Raw genomic sequence first — 17,054 nt, 5'->3', positions numbered from 1 at the left:
TGGGAGAGGTGAGATGTCGTCTTCCTCAACTGTCAGGGAGCAGCTTCGTAGTGAGACGAACATGAGCTGCTAAAGAGCGAAGGACCCGCTGGGCAGCAGAAGTTGAGCGGGGAAGATGTTGTAGAACCAACATATTCACAATGGGGAGAGTTCTTCTAATGTAAAACAAAGCTCATTATAATTTATCTGTGCACAAAAAAAAACCCATCACCACAGAAACATTTCAACCAGAATTAGCGTCTTAGTTATTGTGACTTAGAATCCATGACTAAATCATCGTTATTGGTAAAGTCAAACAAAAAGAAACAACAACAATTTTTTAAGGCCATGAACCCGCAGGGAGTTATGCTTGGGGACAAACTGGTTTTACAAATGGACAGTGACCCAAATCGTACAAAAAACGTTTTAAAAGCTAAAAAAATGCATTGGAAAATTTGTAAGCGGAACTGAAAAAGTTTTTTCCTATTTAATGCGTCAGAGGCAGATTCGTCGGGTTGTACGTGACTCATTTAGAGCCTTTAGTCAAGTCAAAACAGCTTCCAACTGAACATCTGTTCGGGAGAATAAAAGCATAGGTGAGCTTTAGTTTGTTTCAAAGGCTGCTTTGCCTAAAAAAAAACTGTACTTTCCTTCAGGACACGTATTGAATGTAAATACATTTTTCTTCTGCTCAAGGAGAGTTCTGCACTGCTGTATTTCAGCGTCATTCTGTGACCTTGTCGTGTGTTGTGTCAAACTTGATTTGCTGTGCACGTATTGATCTTGGCCTCCCTGGAGGAGTTCCCTACAGTGGCTGGACCGCACCTCTGAGTCTCTCTGGCGGGGGCCAGTAGCTTTCAAATCTCTGACCCTCCCGGTGTTTGAAGCAGGAGAAAGGAAAATAAAATGAAGAGACGGGACGAGGGGGGAAAGACAAAAAAGGTTTGACTTTTTTTTTTCTTTTTTTTTCATTCTGTGTGCTTTTCAGAAAACTGGACTCCTCCCAGTTCTGCTCTCCCGTCCGCGGCGTCATCTAATGTGTGAAGACGCCTGAGAATCAGAGGAGCCAGACTGTGGCCGGGGTGTGATTCATCCCCCGGTTCCTCATGCCTGGACCTCCTTTTACACTTGGATCACAATCGCTAAATCGACCCCAGGTCAAGCATGCGGAGAGACCCTCACCTTCCTCTAACAGGAATCAATGAGCGCGCTCCTGGCCCGGCTTTTCGGGTTGCAGGTTCCACCTAAAGGGCATCTGAAAACACGCACAGGCCCCCACGCCTCACTGCACTCGCTCCACACCTTTTCAGATTACATTAAATTTGCTCATACAGCACCTATGGAAGGATACCTGCTCAGTCACACAGGCTGCCAGAGACGCACAGCACGTCTGACAGTAGAGTATCTTGAACCATAAGCGCTGATGCTGCATGAAACCGCTGACGGCGATACGGCGCTCATACCACGGCGTGGACGGGGGGAAACACACGGAGCTGCGTGTGTGGGTTAAAAAAACACATTTGGCCCTGTCACGGATACATAGACTCATGAACAGGAGCTGTGAGCGCGCCGCACAGTGAGCACAGTGGTCTCCAGCGCACCAGATGTGGCTGGAAAAACGCAGAAAGAGCCCAAATGTGCCAGACGACATCACAATCTGCTGCGCGGCACCAAGCTGACTCGGGGACCTCCGGTAAAGGGAAGATGGATAGGAAGAGTGGCACACCTCCATGTGGGCTCTACAGGGGGATGCCAGGAAACGTGAGGATCACATATTCACACAAATGTGCGCACACACACACACGTACACTAATTTCTTTTAGTGTTTCAAGAAATGCAGGTCATCCTTTTTTATTTTCCTGAAAGCCACTTTTGTGTGGTACCCTTTAAAGAGGCAGCATTGTGTGTTACCTTCAGTTATATAAATGCTGCATGCATTTAATATGACTTTAAAAGAAATTTGAATTTGTAATTTAAAGCCTCACAATTGGGCATCTGCCTCTTTAAAAACTCCTGCTTTTTCTGAAACTCCGCCTTCAGGAAGTCATCACAACGTCGCTCTGTTATTAACCCTTTGACAACGTTTTTACCAGCATGAGCAGCTCGTATAATGAGCTCAGCAGATGCGCAGTTCCACCAGGCATTTGCCAATTGCTGCAGGCTAGTCTGAAGGATCCGAGTGGGAGAGTCGCGGGGATCGGTTGCTGTGTGAGGTGGAAGCTCAGAAGCTTTGAAACTGCAGCTCTGAGGAGGAGCTGCGTCTCGAAGGCAGGGCCAGGTCCACCCAGGCATTTTCCACAGCTGACTGGTTGCCACGGGAGACTAAAGGATTGATCAAACATGCACGAAAGAATTGAAGCAACACTCCAGACATGTTTTTGATGAGGGAGCAACATTATAACTTGGTACGAAGCTCAAAAAAGTACATCTTTTTTGCCCCTTTACATTTTTGTCACATCATCACATTACAGCCACAAACCTCTTCGTGTTTTGTCAAGATTTATTTGACAGCCCGACATAAAGTGGGGAATAAGGAAAATGAAATATGGGTTTCTCAAAAATCTTTAACAAACAACCTTTTTAAATTTGTCGCATGCCTTTGCATTCATCCTCTCTGAGTCAATGCAAAAGGGAATCGCAGATACAAGCCAGCTGGATTAGTCTAAGTCTTCACCAATTTGCACATCAAGAAACTGAAACGTTTTTCCGTTCTTTTTAGCAAAATAGCTCAATCTCAGTTTGACTGGATGGAAAGCATCTGTGCTCATCAGTTTTCAAGTTTTGCCAGATTTATTCAATTAAGTTAGACTTGGATTCTTCAGCTCCTACAAAGTCGCCCTACTATTATTGTTTTGTAGCGGCTTGGTTTTTGGTTGTTATGGAAAGCATATCTCTGCCTGGGTCAGGAGTCCTGTGCAGCAGTCTTTCCAAGTACCTGCTTTAAGCAGTCAGGACTTCTTAAGGTTGTGCTACTCTTTGGTCTTCAAGACGCCGATTATTCACTAAAGTTCTCTAATAAACCTCTAAGGTCTTCACAGAAAAGCTGAGGTTTAAAAACACAAAGACTGAAATGAAACAAAATGAAACAACTTCTGAATGTGATTAAGGGTATTAGAGTAAAGGGGGAGCACAAGAAATTATGACCTCTGAAATTCCTGGTTCATTTCCCTGCTGCTGCACAGAATACACTTTGCCTGAAATCCCAACGTAACAAATAAAATTTTGAGACTGACAAAATATGAAAAACTGAGTCAGAGCTTCAATTGATAAAAATGGTCAGTATCTATCTATCTATCTATCTATCTATCTATCTATCTATCTATCTATCTATCTATCTATCTATCTATCTATCTATCTATCTATCTATCTATCTATCTATCTATCTATCTATCTATCTATCTATCTATCTATCTATCTATCTATCTATCTATCTATCTATATGTTTCAGTCGAAGTTGTGTATAATTTATCACAAATGGAATAGACAAAAAGGTTTTTTTGTCCATTTTAAAAAGAAAGATAAATCCATCTTTAAGCCACTGCATCATAATTAAGTTATTGATGGATTCTTGTGCTCTGTGGATATTCAGCGAACAGACACGGACTTCCCACCAACGGTAATTGCAGAAACAAACTTTAATTACGCAAATAAATGCTTTCTGTTGTCGCCACGTCCAGTTAAAAGATTTAATCACACAGGCAGCCTGGAATTAACCTTTCAGCTGCATCAAACCGGCTCAAAATGAGCTCCCTTCACCGACGCCAAGCAAAAGCAAAACGGCATCGATAATTTGCATGTGCCTTTTTTTTTTTTTTCAGTCTAAATGGAAGAACTCTGTTTGAACTTTGAGCCCCTGTAGCTTTGCAGCCTTAAACTGAACTCTACCACCGCTGATTTTTACAGTACTTCTGCTCAAAGGGGAATTCCTCCCTAACCTCTAGAACTTATGAACCCTTTACATAATCAACCTGATAATGTCAAAAATGCTCGCTGTCAAGCTAAAAGCTACTTTTCCCTTCTTCCACAGAGAAAAGAGGCAACTTTTTATCCCAGTGCATGTTTTTACCTGACAGACTCAAAGAATTGGTTTTCCAAGCACACAGTGCCGTGCTTCAGTCACAGAATGAACAAATTCTCACAGAGGTTATTTTAGATCAGCGGGAGGCTGCATTACATCTGCATTGGCAGCATGCCCTCCTGCATGTTTATGTCATTTTATTCGCCTTTGCACTCTTGTGGCAGTCATTGACAACAGCCATTGATTCTTGCTCTTAGAGATCATGCTGTCTTTTTATTTTTGAATTAAAGACACAAAACCACGTTAAAATGTGCTTAGTAGCACTCATTTCACTCTATTACCATTTTCTGCTTTTGTGGTTTTAAAGGTGCTGTATTTGAATTTAGGGATGCAAAAGAGTGCTGCCACATAATTCATAATTAAACCAGTCGTGTGGGTATTGACTGATAATTGAATATTATTGGCTTAAAGTAATTTTCTAAAATTTACATAAAGTCCTCTGTAGGGAAAAGCAGTTAAATGACTTCAATAAATAATCTTCACCACAAAAGGTCCCTCGGTTATTTTTGGTTTAAGTCATAATGTTCCATATTTCACATAAATTTATACTAAATATAAAGTCTACATAAAATGTACATCACGTAACATGGGATTAAAGCAGTTTTACAAACTTTGGTTAAAGCCACGTTTTTTTTTGTTTGTTTTTTTTTTTTTTTTTTATATATTTTTTTATTATTATTATTTTATTATTGCAAACAGACTACATATATGAACAACATAGAACGTTAATAATTACACAGATACAACATCAGAAACCCAAGTTTTTCTGTAACGTCCATTCCAGAGGTGTGACGTAATCCACAGGTACGACGGTGCACATGCGCAGAACGCACGGCTGCAGGGTCGTTCATGCGCGGCCGGATAACACTATAACAATGGCGGACCGCGTTGTTCTGCTTAACCTCTTCGGTTCAGTGCAAATTACAGTAAGAAATACTAATGTTACGTGAGCGCTTGGTTCGTGGAAGACGGGTTTCTGTTTTCTACATGAGGTGGAAGCTAAGGGTTAAATGCGCGTTTCAACAACCTGATAAAAATCACAGCGCCATCTAGTGGCCTGTCATGACGACTACAGCGGATTCAGGGCGTCTTGGCGGTGTCGTCTGATTGTGGGACTTTTCTCTAATAAACACCAGAAAATACCGACAGTTTCCAGGCAGCGGTTTTATCAAAACGTAGCTTAGACATTAAAGTTTCGTTTTGGTCTAAGCCTAAACAGAATAAAACATGGCTATGAGTACAGGAAGACATTGAATCATGTCTACATTAGGTCTACCGATAGCTTTAAAGGTTAAATCAGGTTGAACAATTTACCTCACCCACTTCTTATTTTAAGATCTTTGACTCTGTGTTAGAGCACTGTTTTTTTTTCTCTATATGCTACTGCTCTGGTTTAGCCTGTTGTTGCATGAATGCTGAACCTCAGTCCATCGCAGCATCATCTTCTCTACATCCAGCGTGACTATCACGTCTTCCTGCTCATCTTCTTTCTTCTTGTCTCTACCTTAAAGTTTCACCAGCCGTCGCCCCCTCACACTCCACTTTCTCCATAAACAGTGTCCTCCTTTCCATGAAGTCCTTCAATAAAATATCCTTTAACCTGCTGCTGGTTCACCATCTCCAAAACCTCACTTAACAGCTTAGTAAAACACGCTGCATATCCCACATCAATAATGCACCAGTCAACATGTTGTACTGTACACAGAGCATGTGGCTACATCCCTTTAGCGTTGTCAGTCCAAATGGATTTTGGTGTCTCTGCATGTGGCTGCCACAATGGATAACCCAGGACAGACTTTTTTGGGGGGGGTTGTAATTGCGCAGCTGCAACTGTGGTTTTTAAATCTTAGTCAAATGTAATTTTGAGACATTAAACTGTAACTTTAAATCATCAACTAGTGGATAAATCCATGAAACGATACATATTTTTAAAATCCTGAAACAAAACAAAAAATACACACTACTTGCGGCTATGCATATGGACCCGATTGTGTAAGTTTGTGTTTCGTTGCTGTCTGCCGAGTCACACTTTATGAAGCTGAATAGTGGTATCAATGCCCCAGTGGCATTTGCTTTAATGGTCTTATCTTAATCATCGCCAGAGTTCAGATGAGATGAGAGTCAGAGGAACAAAAGGGTCTTGGTGAGTGCTGCCCTGCTGATGAACTGGGATGAGGCGATGCTCTGTGACCTGGATATTATTTTAGAAAGGGTGACGGCGTCGGCACCAACACACCGCTGCGTATGTTGTGTTGTGTGATACATTGTAAGGACTGTTTTGGGGGTTTTTTCCTAACGTATATAATGTTGTGGGGACGCGCTGCTCCTTGTGGGGGATAAAGCCTGGTGGAAGGGAACCGTTGCACATTGACGGGATTTTCGCCGCCTCTGTCCAGTTTTCATCCAGGATTGTTCTGTATTTAACTCCATCAATCTTCACATCAACTCGGACCGGCCTCCCCGTCAGTCCTCTGAGGCCGAAAGCTCAAATCTGTTCTCATTGGAGGAGGACACTTTCTTCCACATGGTTTCTGTGTCTCAAATGTCACATGCACCATTCTGTGAACTCGATTCCTTGCAGGTTTTTTTTGTTTTTTTTTGTCCTTCAACTCTATTTTTTATCTGGACATTTCTTCATAAAAGCCAGATTTGCACAAGTTTACATAAGATTTTTGGGCTGCTGATCTCCGCAGCTCCTCCAGAGTTGCTAATTGACTCTTGGCTGCTTCTCTCATTAATTGTCTCACTCCCCATTAATGGTAGGTTTGCAGTTGAGTCACGTTCTTCCCATTTCCACTTGATGGATTGATCAGAACTCTGGGACATGTCCAAACCTTTTCACAACCGATTCGTGCAATAAAAACGTTTTTTCTTTTTCTTCGTGAAGTGCCTCGAGTCGAGACGACATTCGCTGTGAACCGGCGCTGTATAAGTAAACTGAATTGAATGGATTTTGTTTCCTCCCGGAACTGCCTGCTGTATTTCTTCTTCTTCATGATGCTGTCTGCTCACTTATTCTTTACTCTGAGACTTTAACAGAGCAGCCGAGGTATGTTACACACAGGCAGACTGTGGTTACTAATTAGCCGACTTCTAAAGATTTCATCGGCATCAGAGTACAGTAGCAGACTTGATATGCACGGCATGCTGTACTTTCCAGATGGTTTTCTCTTCTTTTTTTTTTAACCAAGAATCATTGTCATTTTGAAGATGATAATGATGATGATGTGCTGTCTACTGACTCCTGCTTCAGTACATGTAGTTTTGACCTTGGTATTGCAGGCTGTTGAGTGGCAGGTCTTGGCAACTTTACACACAACCGGAGTGTGAGCGGCACGTTTAAGAACTGTTTTCACAGCAGATCTCAGGCAATTTCTGCGAATGGCGAAAGAAACAGCAGAGTTGAAGGTGGATTCTGGTTTTCTTGTACATTAGACCCATAAAGGTTTAGAGGGAACTAAAGTAACATCCAAATTTGACAGGCTTGAGACGTAAGTAGAATATGAGTTGCTTTAAAGCAGAGCTGGCTGCAGTCAGTGTGCGGTCAGAAGGCGTGAACCAGGAGACGAAACAGTTTCGACATCGAAGCCGGTGCTTTTCCTCCTCCTCTGCACACACAAATGACGTACTTATCTTCCTTTCTTCTCCTTTCCTCACCATCTTCTCTTTTTCTCACTATCACAGTCCTTTTATCTCCCTCTCCTTCCCTCTGGTCATTTCTGCTGAGCTGTGAGGACTGAGAAAAAGGTGTCCCATGGATGTGGAAAAACGTGGAGATCATTGGAAGGTGTGACAACAGAATGTCTTTTTAAACCCCGAGGGCATGAAAGAGCCAACCACTCCCCATCCCCAACCCAAAACTGGAAAGAGGTCAAAGCAACAACTTCAGAAAGTCCCTGAATAATCTACAAGTTCCAGAGCCGGAGTTTGTTTCTGTAAGCGTTTTTATCGTCTTCAGTTTGACCCCAACAGGCTACATGAATATCTCCGTGATGTGGACGGGATGCATTCAGGCCTTTCACTGTTACTAATTATTCATCTTCCTGTTGTTTGATCTGATATCTGAGTGTCAGGTTCCTGCCCTCTTTTCCTCTCCTCTCCTGACCCCGCGCTCCCTCGCTCGCAGCTCCCATCCTCTCCCTGAACGGGCTCTGCTGCAGCACAACGCCTGTGCGCGGCGATGCTGAGGGAGGTCGTCGTTCGGTCACTGCGTAAAGCCGAGTCGCATTGTGACTTGGAGCTGCAGAATGTGCCATGGTGCATTAGTGCGCTGCCGCCTGGCCAAGCATGAGGCAGCGGGAGAGATGGGGAGAAAGAGGAGGAAAGCAGAGAGAGGCGGAGCAAAAGTGAGGAGGAGTGGGAGGCAGGAAGTAGGCAGGGGATGAAGAGGAAAGGGGTTGTGGGGGGGTCCAACGTGGTGGGAGGGAGGAACCTGAGGACATGAGCGCACTTACAGAAGCAGCAGCTCCGAGGGCACAGGTCCTTGTAAGGTGGTTCATCAAATATGAAAGAATATGAAGCTGTGTGTTTACACTGGAACGTACAGTAGCACTCATCTTCACCTCCATCTGCTCACTCTCCTGCTCTTCCATTTCCAAAAACTTCTCATCTTGACAATTGTCACATTTTCAAAGTTTATACCTGTGTGTAAAAATTTTGCTCAGAAGGGAAAGTAGCTCTGAGCCTGCAATATTTTGTTGTGGTTCTTCTTAATGGAAATCCTTAGATTGTCTAAATACTACCTTATGCTTGCAACGAGTGGAAAAAACTGTATGTAAGGATGTTTTCACACCTGGGAACCAAATTTCAACAATTGTTGCATTTTCAAAGTGGTCTGTTTGTGCTCTGAAACCCTATTCCCCTCCTCGCCTGTGGTGGCGCTGCACCAAGAAAGAATGAAGGAAACAACACAGAGTGCTCTGAAGAAGGCATAAGCGCAACTTTCTTTTTCACAAATGTAAACAAAAATGGAGTAGTGTCAGATTTTCGGATTTCTCTTTTGTCTTTGGTAAAAGACTAGGAGCCATTTCTCCCTCTGGCGCAACACTCTTGCATTTGTTTTGGTTGTATTTACCCAGAATGCCCTTCTCCATAGTCTGCTTCCTGCTTTTGGAGCGGTCTACTCACCAGTCTGCTTGGCGTTCACATATGCACTTGAACTGCACCAGATTCCACTTTAATCAAACCAAGACCTAGGTTTCCATGTGAACCAGAGTTTGCTTTTTCGGTCCATATCAGGGTTCGAACGCGCATTCACACTTGAATCAAACTAGAGTTTGATTCAAGTGGACCAAACAGGGCTGGCGTGACCGCATGGGATGTCATTATCACAAGGCAATAAGTTCAGATTGGCTCCCGGTGTGGTTTTCTGTCTGCTTCCTGGCTCAAGGTGTCGCTCATTATTTCCTCTAAAACGTGGTTTTAACTTTATCAAGATGTCTGCAACATGTTTATGTCACTGAATGTATTGAGTTTCTGCCATGTGATTGGCTGAGTCACAATTAAACAGGCAGACATAGTCAAATAATCAGTGAGCGTCGGACCCAGTGGGCTGTGTTTTTAAGCCTATTATAGGTTCAATGTAATGGCATTTAGGTTCAAAGTAAATATTTAACTTTTCCGATGTGTATCATCTAACTGCTGATCACCAAGAGATTAGTCCTCAGCACAAACAAACAGCGGAAACATCAGAAAAGCTGGTCATGAATAATAGGAGGTTTTGGCTGCTATAAAGACAATAAAAACATTTTTAATGCATCTTTGAGAATGATAAAAAAAATTAAAATTGTTTGTACTTGCCATTTTCACCAAAACGTAAACTATTTTTTTTTTTATTATTGTCTAAAATTATTTAACGTTGCTCTTTTGAGAGATAATTTTCTCATTTCCAATCAGGGACACACATTTGGTTGAACAAGAAACGAATTTTAGATCAAAGAAAAATTCATATGTGCCAAATATGTAAATGTGTTTTTTTTGTTGTTATTGTTATTTTTATTTGAGATTTCCTAGTTTGAAAACACAAACTCATGTTCCAGTCTGAACACGCTTGTTTTCTGATTACTACATAAACAGCAACATAAAACTGTAATCCCATTTTGTGGCTCTGTAAATGTTATTTTTTTTTATTATCACATAAAGTCCAGTTTATCTGAGCAATCCTCCATTAAAGCAGCTAGCATGCACCCAAAAGCCTTTGAAAATAATAAACGTACAGCACGGATCGGAGACATAAGATTACTGTAAGCAGGTTAATCGTACTTCCAATCCCTCTCTGTGTGCCGGTGGCTGTCCTTCCTATTGGGCTGATTCTGTAAAGCCAATAGAAACAGAGTGTGAGTGGATGATTTAATGGACCAATAAGAGTGCTTGCCGTGAGGCTGCGGGGACATTATCTCATTTCCATGCTCTTCCTGAGCAGGTTTGGACCACTCTGAATAGCCAGTAGCTAATCGGCGACGCACCAAGTGCCGTCTTCACTGTGTCATTTTAAGCACCATGCACAATTAAAAATAACAACGGAATGTAATTTTAAATGTGAAACTGAGGAATGAATGTACACTTTAAAGGAAATGTGTCATGACGTTGACTGTCACCGTCTGACCTGGAGGAAGAGGTCACGCTATGGAAGTAAATATGTGCCATCAGAATTTGAATAAAAAATACCTCTGAAATTTGAATGTTGTATATTAGTGCTTACTTTTTCAGTATTAAAATAAATTCAGAATATATTTTTAACCTAAAAAAAAATTCAATGTCATTATTTTTGCAGTAAAAAAAAATTCGGTGTAATTTTTTTTACATGGTTGCAATTTTCAGTTATTAAAAAAATTCACATTCCTATTTCAAAGTGATCAAATTTTCAATATACATATTTTTCACAGTTTAAATTTTCAGTGTTAAAAAATTCAGCATATACAAAATTCAACTTTTCAAAATTCGTTGTGTTCAAATTCGACGTCTAAAATTCAACGTCTATAAATTCGCTGTAAAAATGGCCAAGGTTACTTCAGGTCACAGACATTAGCAATGGATGTCCGATTCCAACATCCACCTAATCACGTGACACAACCGTCATATTGAAGAAGTACCAGTATCACCCAGGCTGGCGACCATGGAGGCGAACTCAAACCCAACGGTGAGTTTAATACTTTCATATTTCTGTAGTATATTTTATTTTGCGCATGAAGTTTGATACATTGTCTTAAAGCCTGATTTAAAATACTGGTTTGGGCCGTTGTTAATCTTACACCGTAGAACCGGCATATTACTTCTCGCTACCTCCTAGCACCCCCCAGCCTCTCCCCCACCCAATTTCCCCCGTTTTATTTCAAAAAGAAATACCACTTGCGCCAAGTCTAGAATCTTTAAAGAGAACTGATGGGTGGTGACTTTCTGGGTTGTTTGTATGTTGTCTTAGGTGAGACTGAGACAGGCAGTCTTAGTAAAGTCGTAATTTTTCAGGAGATGCTAACGCTAATGTAGTAAGCTAATATGGCTGCCTTGTGTGCTTCAAAGAGGGGCTGTGAACACTTCCGACCCCACTCTGATCAGCTACTGTATTGTTAGGTGACTTCATTTATGAATTAATTAAGAAATTTATTGTCATTACAACATCATTCAAAATACCAGTTACCTACCAAATTGTAGATTTATTTTGCTTGATATAGTTTCTACAATTTTAATGGGAGAAGAGCACAGTAGGATTGCCATCCTTTTCGTAAAATACGGAATCGCCCCGTTACGAGACGCGATTTGTTCGTTATTTCTGTATGTCCGACAGTAACGCCTATCACACGCATATAGTGTAACACTAATTACGAAAATAAAACACAAGACATGTTAAGGTAAGCTAAATTGTGGCGGGAGCTAGTAAGGACCCCAGAACGCGTTGGACCAATGATGATGTCACGGTTGCCTAGAGACGGACACAAAGCCCCTTTTGCACCCCTGGGCCCGGGTCGACCCCGTACCAAAAGGGGCTTAGCAGTCGTGGTGAGCCGCTCTCAACCTGCGTCTTTTTAAAATGTCCTCAGCCGATACTCTACCATGTCCTAGCAAAGACACAGACGTGAGAAGGAAGACACACATCCCAGGCTGAACAGTGTCAGTGAGGATGAATGCTAGCAATTTTTTTAAAAATTAAGAGGGAAACTGAAGAAATTATACTGTCTCTTTATTCTTTAAAACTTATGTTGCTGTAGTTTTAGCTTATCTAGTGAAATAGAATGACACTTTCCATCTGCTAGATCAGGGATCTGCAACCTGTAGTTCTGGACTACAGGTTCCCACGGGGGCCATGGACTACTGGCCCCCGTGGTAAATTTGATCTGGAACCAGCATTCACATACATATTTGCACATAACTTTATTTCTTGCTGTCTGAGAAATTTTGAACATTATATCAGGTGTAATGATCAGTTAATCAGTACTTGAGTAGACTTTTTACCAAATACTTTCTATCACTACACCGCCATCCCACCATTATGAAAGAAGGGTGACATGGGCGTAACGTCCATATTATAATTTCTGAACGGTGGCAACCCAACCCACAGAGTTTTCCCAAGTAAAAGTGATCATTCTCATGAAGTGTAAATTTCTTTTTAACTAATCGTTTTTCAACTGCTACTTTGTCTTTCATATATTTTTCATATATATTCTGCTTCTCTTATCTGACAAATGTTGATATACAATATTATTTTACATTCTTTTTACTTTGCGGTATAAAACCTCGTTCTGTTACCTAGCAACACTATAAACAAACCCCTTTGTTTATTTCAGTTGATTTTAACTTATTTTCAAGAAAATATATGCTTGTAAGTACATCTGTTAACTTATTTTAGATTAAATGTAATAATTTAATTTATATTACTGTGATTTCTCAATACTGACCAACTGATATCAAAATACTTTTTTATTTTACGGACATTTTTTTTGACATGTTTTTTTCTTTTTCTCTATTCAAGGAACTTTTGCTGGATCATATTTTTGATAGGCTCCGTGATCGTTTGGAGCATGTTCTGGAACGGATGCCCCTGGATCTGGATTTCCTAGACTTTATCTGCACTCAAGAATTAGTTTTTTTAAATGCCATGTCTTGTCAGATAGATGTTCCTTCAATTATTTTGGATGCGCTGGCTCATTTGCACAGACTAATTAATTTAGAAAAACAAAGTGAAGAACAACAAACAACTGTTGTGCATATGGAGCAAGGACCAGCTGGGCGACAACGGATGGTCATATCCTCAGACTACCTTTGCAGTCTTTTAGAACTCCATCTCCCTGTCCCATGCATCGCCAAACTCTTGGGTGTATCCAGACGGACTGTATATCGACGGATGGCAGAGTCTGGTCTTTCAGTGAGGGCATTATACACCACCATGTCAGATGATGACTTAGACCAATGTGTGAGAGACATTAAATCCAGGCAGCCTCACTCTGGGTACCGAATGGTAAAGGCCCTTCTGCAAGCCAGAGGACTGAGGGTGCAGTATGACAGAGTCAGAGCATCCATGCATCGTGTAGACACCATTGGAATGGCATCACGTATGGTCCAGCTAGGATGCATAGCTCGACGGACGTACTCAGTTCCTGGCCCTCAGTCTTTGATGCACATTGATACCAACCACAAATTAATACGGTAAATCATTTATCTTTTTCAGTGAGGGGCTTCTAACTTTGAAGTATGCTTGTTAAATAGATTCAACTAATGTAGCATTTTTGTTCTTTCATAGCATGTCATATACTTTTAGAAATTAAAAGCGCAGCTTTTTTCAGCATTATATACAGTGGAGTATAAAATATGTCCACAACAGCCAGAGTTCTGTATGTTGTGCTTCAACATAGCCAAACATAAGCAGTACCTGATCTGCCTCTGCAGACCTTGCTTCAAATTAAATAAAAAAAAAACTTTCCTTATTCCAAAGGGAAATTAAATGTTGTAACTCATTAATTTAGCTTATTCAAAAAGTTATTGCAGATGGTGATGGCAGGAAAGATCTCTTGTAGTGTTCTGTATCACAGTCAACCTAAAGAAGCCTTTGACTGTAAATACTATTTTTCTCAGGATACTCTCATGAGTAGATGTTGTCAGGGTCAGGGTTGTCCAGCATTTTCTATTGAAGAAGAATCCTTCTTTGCGCAAGTATCTCCAGAGGTTCCACATTTGTCCCCAGAACAGAACCAGACTTTTTTATCAGGCTGTTGAGCCTTTTTAGGTCTCTGGTTCTGATGCTGCTACCCCAACAGATGACGGCTGAAGAGATGAAGCTCTCAACACAAACTGATAGAAGATCTACAGCATCTTCCTGCAAACTTTGAAGGAACTTAGCTTCCTCAATAAGTCTAATTTGCTCTGCCCCTTCTTACAGAAATTCATAATGCAAGAGAAGCAAGCCTTTTTAGTGACAGTATTTAATCATAATGATGATATATTTTCTGTTATTTTTAGGTACAACATTGTTATCTTTGGTGGCATTGATGGTTTTTCTCGAAAGGTGCAGTATCTTCTATCAATGCATAAATGCAGAATTTCATAAGCTATGAAATTGACTGTTACATTTTTGCTGTGTTGTGCAGATAATGTATCTTGGTACAGCTCCCAACAACCTGGCATCTACCACACTGGCTTTCTTTCAGGGCTCAGTGGAGGAGTTTGGTTTCCCCCTCAGGTAAAGGTTTACAGTCCATCTTAATCCTTTTGAGTCAAGGAAGAAAGATTAAAAGTCAGCATCAACTAACTTTTCTCCAAAATATAGGAGCTTGTTATATATCATTAGGTTTTGAGTAATGATGGAAAAAGTGAAACCTTACAAGAACAAGACATTTTCCAATGTTATAACTTAGAATTTTGGAGTAATATATAGTTCCACTGTCAGATTATATCGCTTATAGCTATTACTTTTTCATCAATATTAAGAACTTTTAGACTTAAAAGGAGCTTGCTGAAAAGTTACTTGTAAGTTAGTTTTGTCTTGTCACAAATGTCCTAAGACATTTGTGCAAAAAACTATTCCAGGTTCTCGTTAAGATTTTTCACTTTTTGCAGTGAGAGTCCCTGTAGCTGCAGTTGGTTCTCACACTTAAGATTAGTACACTGGCTTGCTTTCTGTTATAGAGCCAATTTTGAAATGTTGCTGTTCGATTATAAATCTCTAAGATGTATAGGGCAAAAATACATTTCTGAATCCACTAGGACTCTGTAATCAAGAGTTAGAACCAAAAGGGAACAGCTTTTATCCATTATGCTTGTAATCTGTGGAATATATTCCATGAATTTAAACTTTAAGTAATAATTAAAACCCTATGTACTGTTGTATTGTATTTCAGTAACTTACCACTAGGTACTGCATTGTAATGCATCTGTTTTGTCAAAGCACATTAAAATGAAATGTGCTACACAAAAAAAGATTGTCCCTGTCTAAGGAGAAATATTTTCAAAATTTACATGGAAAGTGATCAAAGTTTTTGTTTTATTATATGCAATATTGGGTTCAATGTTCATCTTCTGAAAACTCAGGTACAATGAAAATCCCCCGCTATTGTGTATATTTTTGGTTACAAAGACTGTTTGAGCTATGCCAAAATTTGTCATAAATGTTGTAATTATAAGCAACTTATAAATACGTTACACACTTATTTTAGGGTACGTGCCGATCAAGGGGTGGAAAATGTGGACGTGGCACGACTTATGTTTATGATTCGTGGAACAGGAAGAAGCAGTTTCATCTCTGGGAAGAGTGTGCACAATCAAAGGTTTGTACAAATGACAAGTTTCAATATGTGATGCTTTGCAATGTTTATAGTAACATTAGCTTTGTGTGGTCTTCAATATGACAAGATTTGAACCGTTTATTACTCCATAATTGAAGGATTGAGCGACTGTGGAGAGATCTGTGGACGGCTGTGACGTGCATCTATTATGATGTGCTGCACTACCTAGAAGAAGAGGGATACCTGGACATTTCCAATGAAGCCCAACTCTTCTGTTGCCACTATGTCTTCCTGCCACGTCTGCAGGAAGATTTGGATACTTTCCGCAGTGGCTGGGACAATCACCCACTTCGAACAGAAAGCAACATGACACCTAACCAGCTCTGGGTTCTCAACAGAACCTTATTGAAGAGGTGGTTGAAGAGTGGGCAAAGAAGAGAGGCGTGTCTCCGCCGAAGACGCTCACCCCCAGATCCAAGGCGTCCAAATACCACAATAAGTGCAGCTTACCAGGGCAGAGCAAGAGGCAACCGAAACCTACCAAGGGAGAGTCCAAACGCATTCAGGAAAAGAAGGACGTCTCCAAAGCACAGCAGCCCGCCGCACCCGACAGTCCCTGGACGATCTATGGCCTCCGCCCAGAGAGACCCTCCACAGAGCCAGACCTCAGGAAAGATGTCATCTTGTTGAAGGACAGCATCAACCAGAGGCTTCACTACATGACCAAGTGGGACACGGCGCCTCACCTCCTTCCTGACCTGTCCCTGGACGTGATTCAGAGATTGTTGTTTCCCAGAGCGTTTCCTTCTCGGCTCAGCAAGTCACAGGACTTTGAGCCGCAGGACATCAAGAAAGTCCTGCACAAAGGATTCCCTCAGGGAAAGAGCACCTCTCCCTGGACAGAGGTGGTCATGCACCTGGTTGAGGTCCTGGAGCAGGGACACTACTAGTCTTCCTCGTGTCCAGGCAATAAAATTAAGTTTAAAATCCTTTATAACATCATGGAGGAAAGAACTTTGAGGCTTCGCACGTGGATGTAGATGTTAGAACAACAAACTCTCTACTTTAGTGTCAACTGTCTTCCTGAGTAAAACAACTTGGATCAAGGATCTGTCAGACGACACAATGTGCACAAGTTCCTGCCATTAAACCCCCAAAGAGACGATTTGTTCCCGATTGACATGCAAAAAATAAGATCAGACAAAGTGTTTGTTCCACATTAAGCAGGCCGACGATGCACAGTAAAAAAGCAGTAAACTTATTTTGTCAGATTTTAATTTTGCTAG

The 17,054-nt window shown here is 41.1% G+C and overlaps 1 protein-coding gene across 1 annotated transcript; it reads left to right on the top strand.

Annotated features, from left to right (window-relative positions):
• Window positions 1-11,171: 11,171 nt before the first annotated feature.
• LOC122820681 lies at window positions 11,172-16,718 on the top strand. Its single transcript, XM_044098251.1, has 7 exons — window positions 11,172-11,195; window positions 13,023-13,696; window positions 14,507-14,552; window positions 14,635-14,726; window positions 15,700-15,810; window positions 15,927-16,181; window positions 16,241-16,718. Exons 1-7 carry the CDS (start codon window positions 11,172-11,174, stop codon window positions 16,716-16,718), a joined length of 1,680 nt encoding a protein of 559 aa, XP_043954186.1.
• The last annotated feature ends 336 nt before the right edge of the window (window positions 16,719-17,054 follow it).

This window comes from Gambusia affinis, linkage group LG18, assembly GCF_019740435.1.
Source record: "Gambusia affinis linkage group LG18, SWU_Gaff_1.0, whole genome shotgun sequence".
Lineage (NCBI taxonomy): Eukaryota > Metazoa > Chordata > Actinopteri > Cyprinodontiformes > Poeciliidae > Gambusia > Gambusia affinis.
The sequence above is the reverse complement of the archived record's forward strand: the minus strand, read 5'-3'. Positions and strand labels throughout refer to the sequence as shown.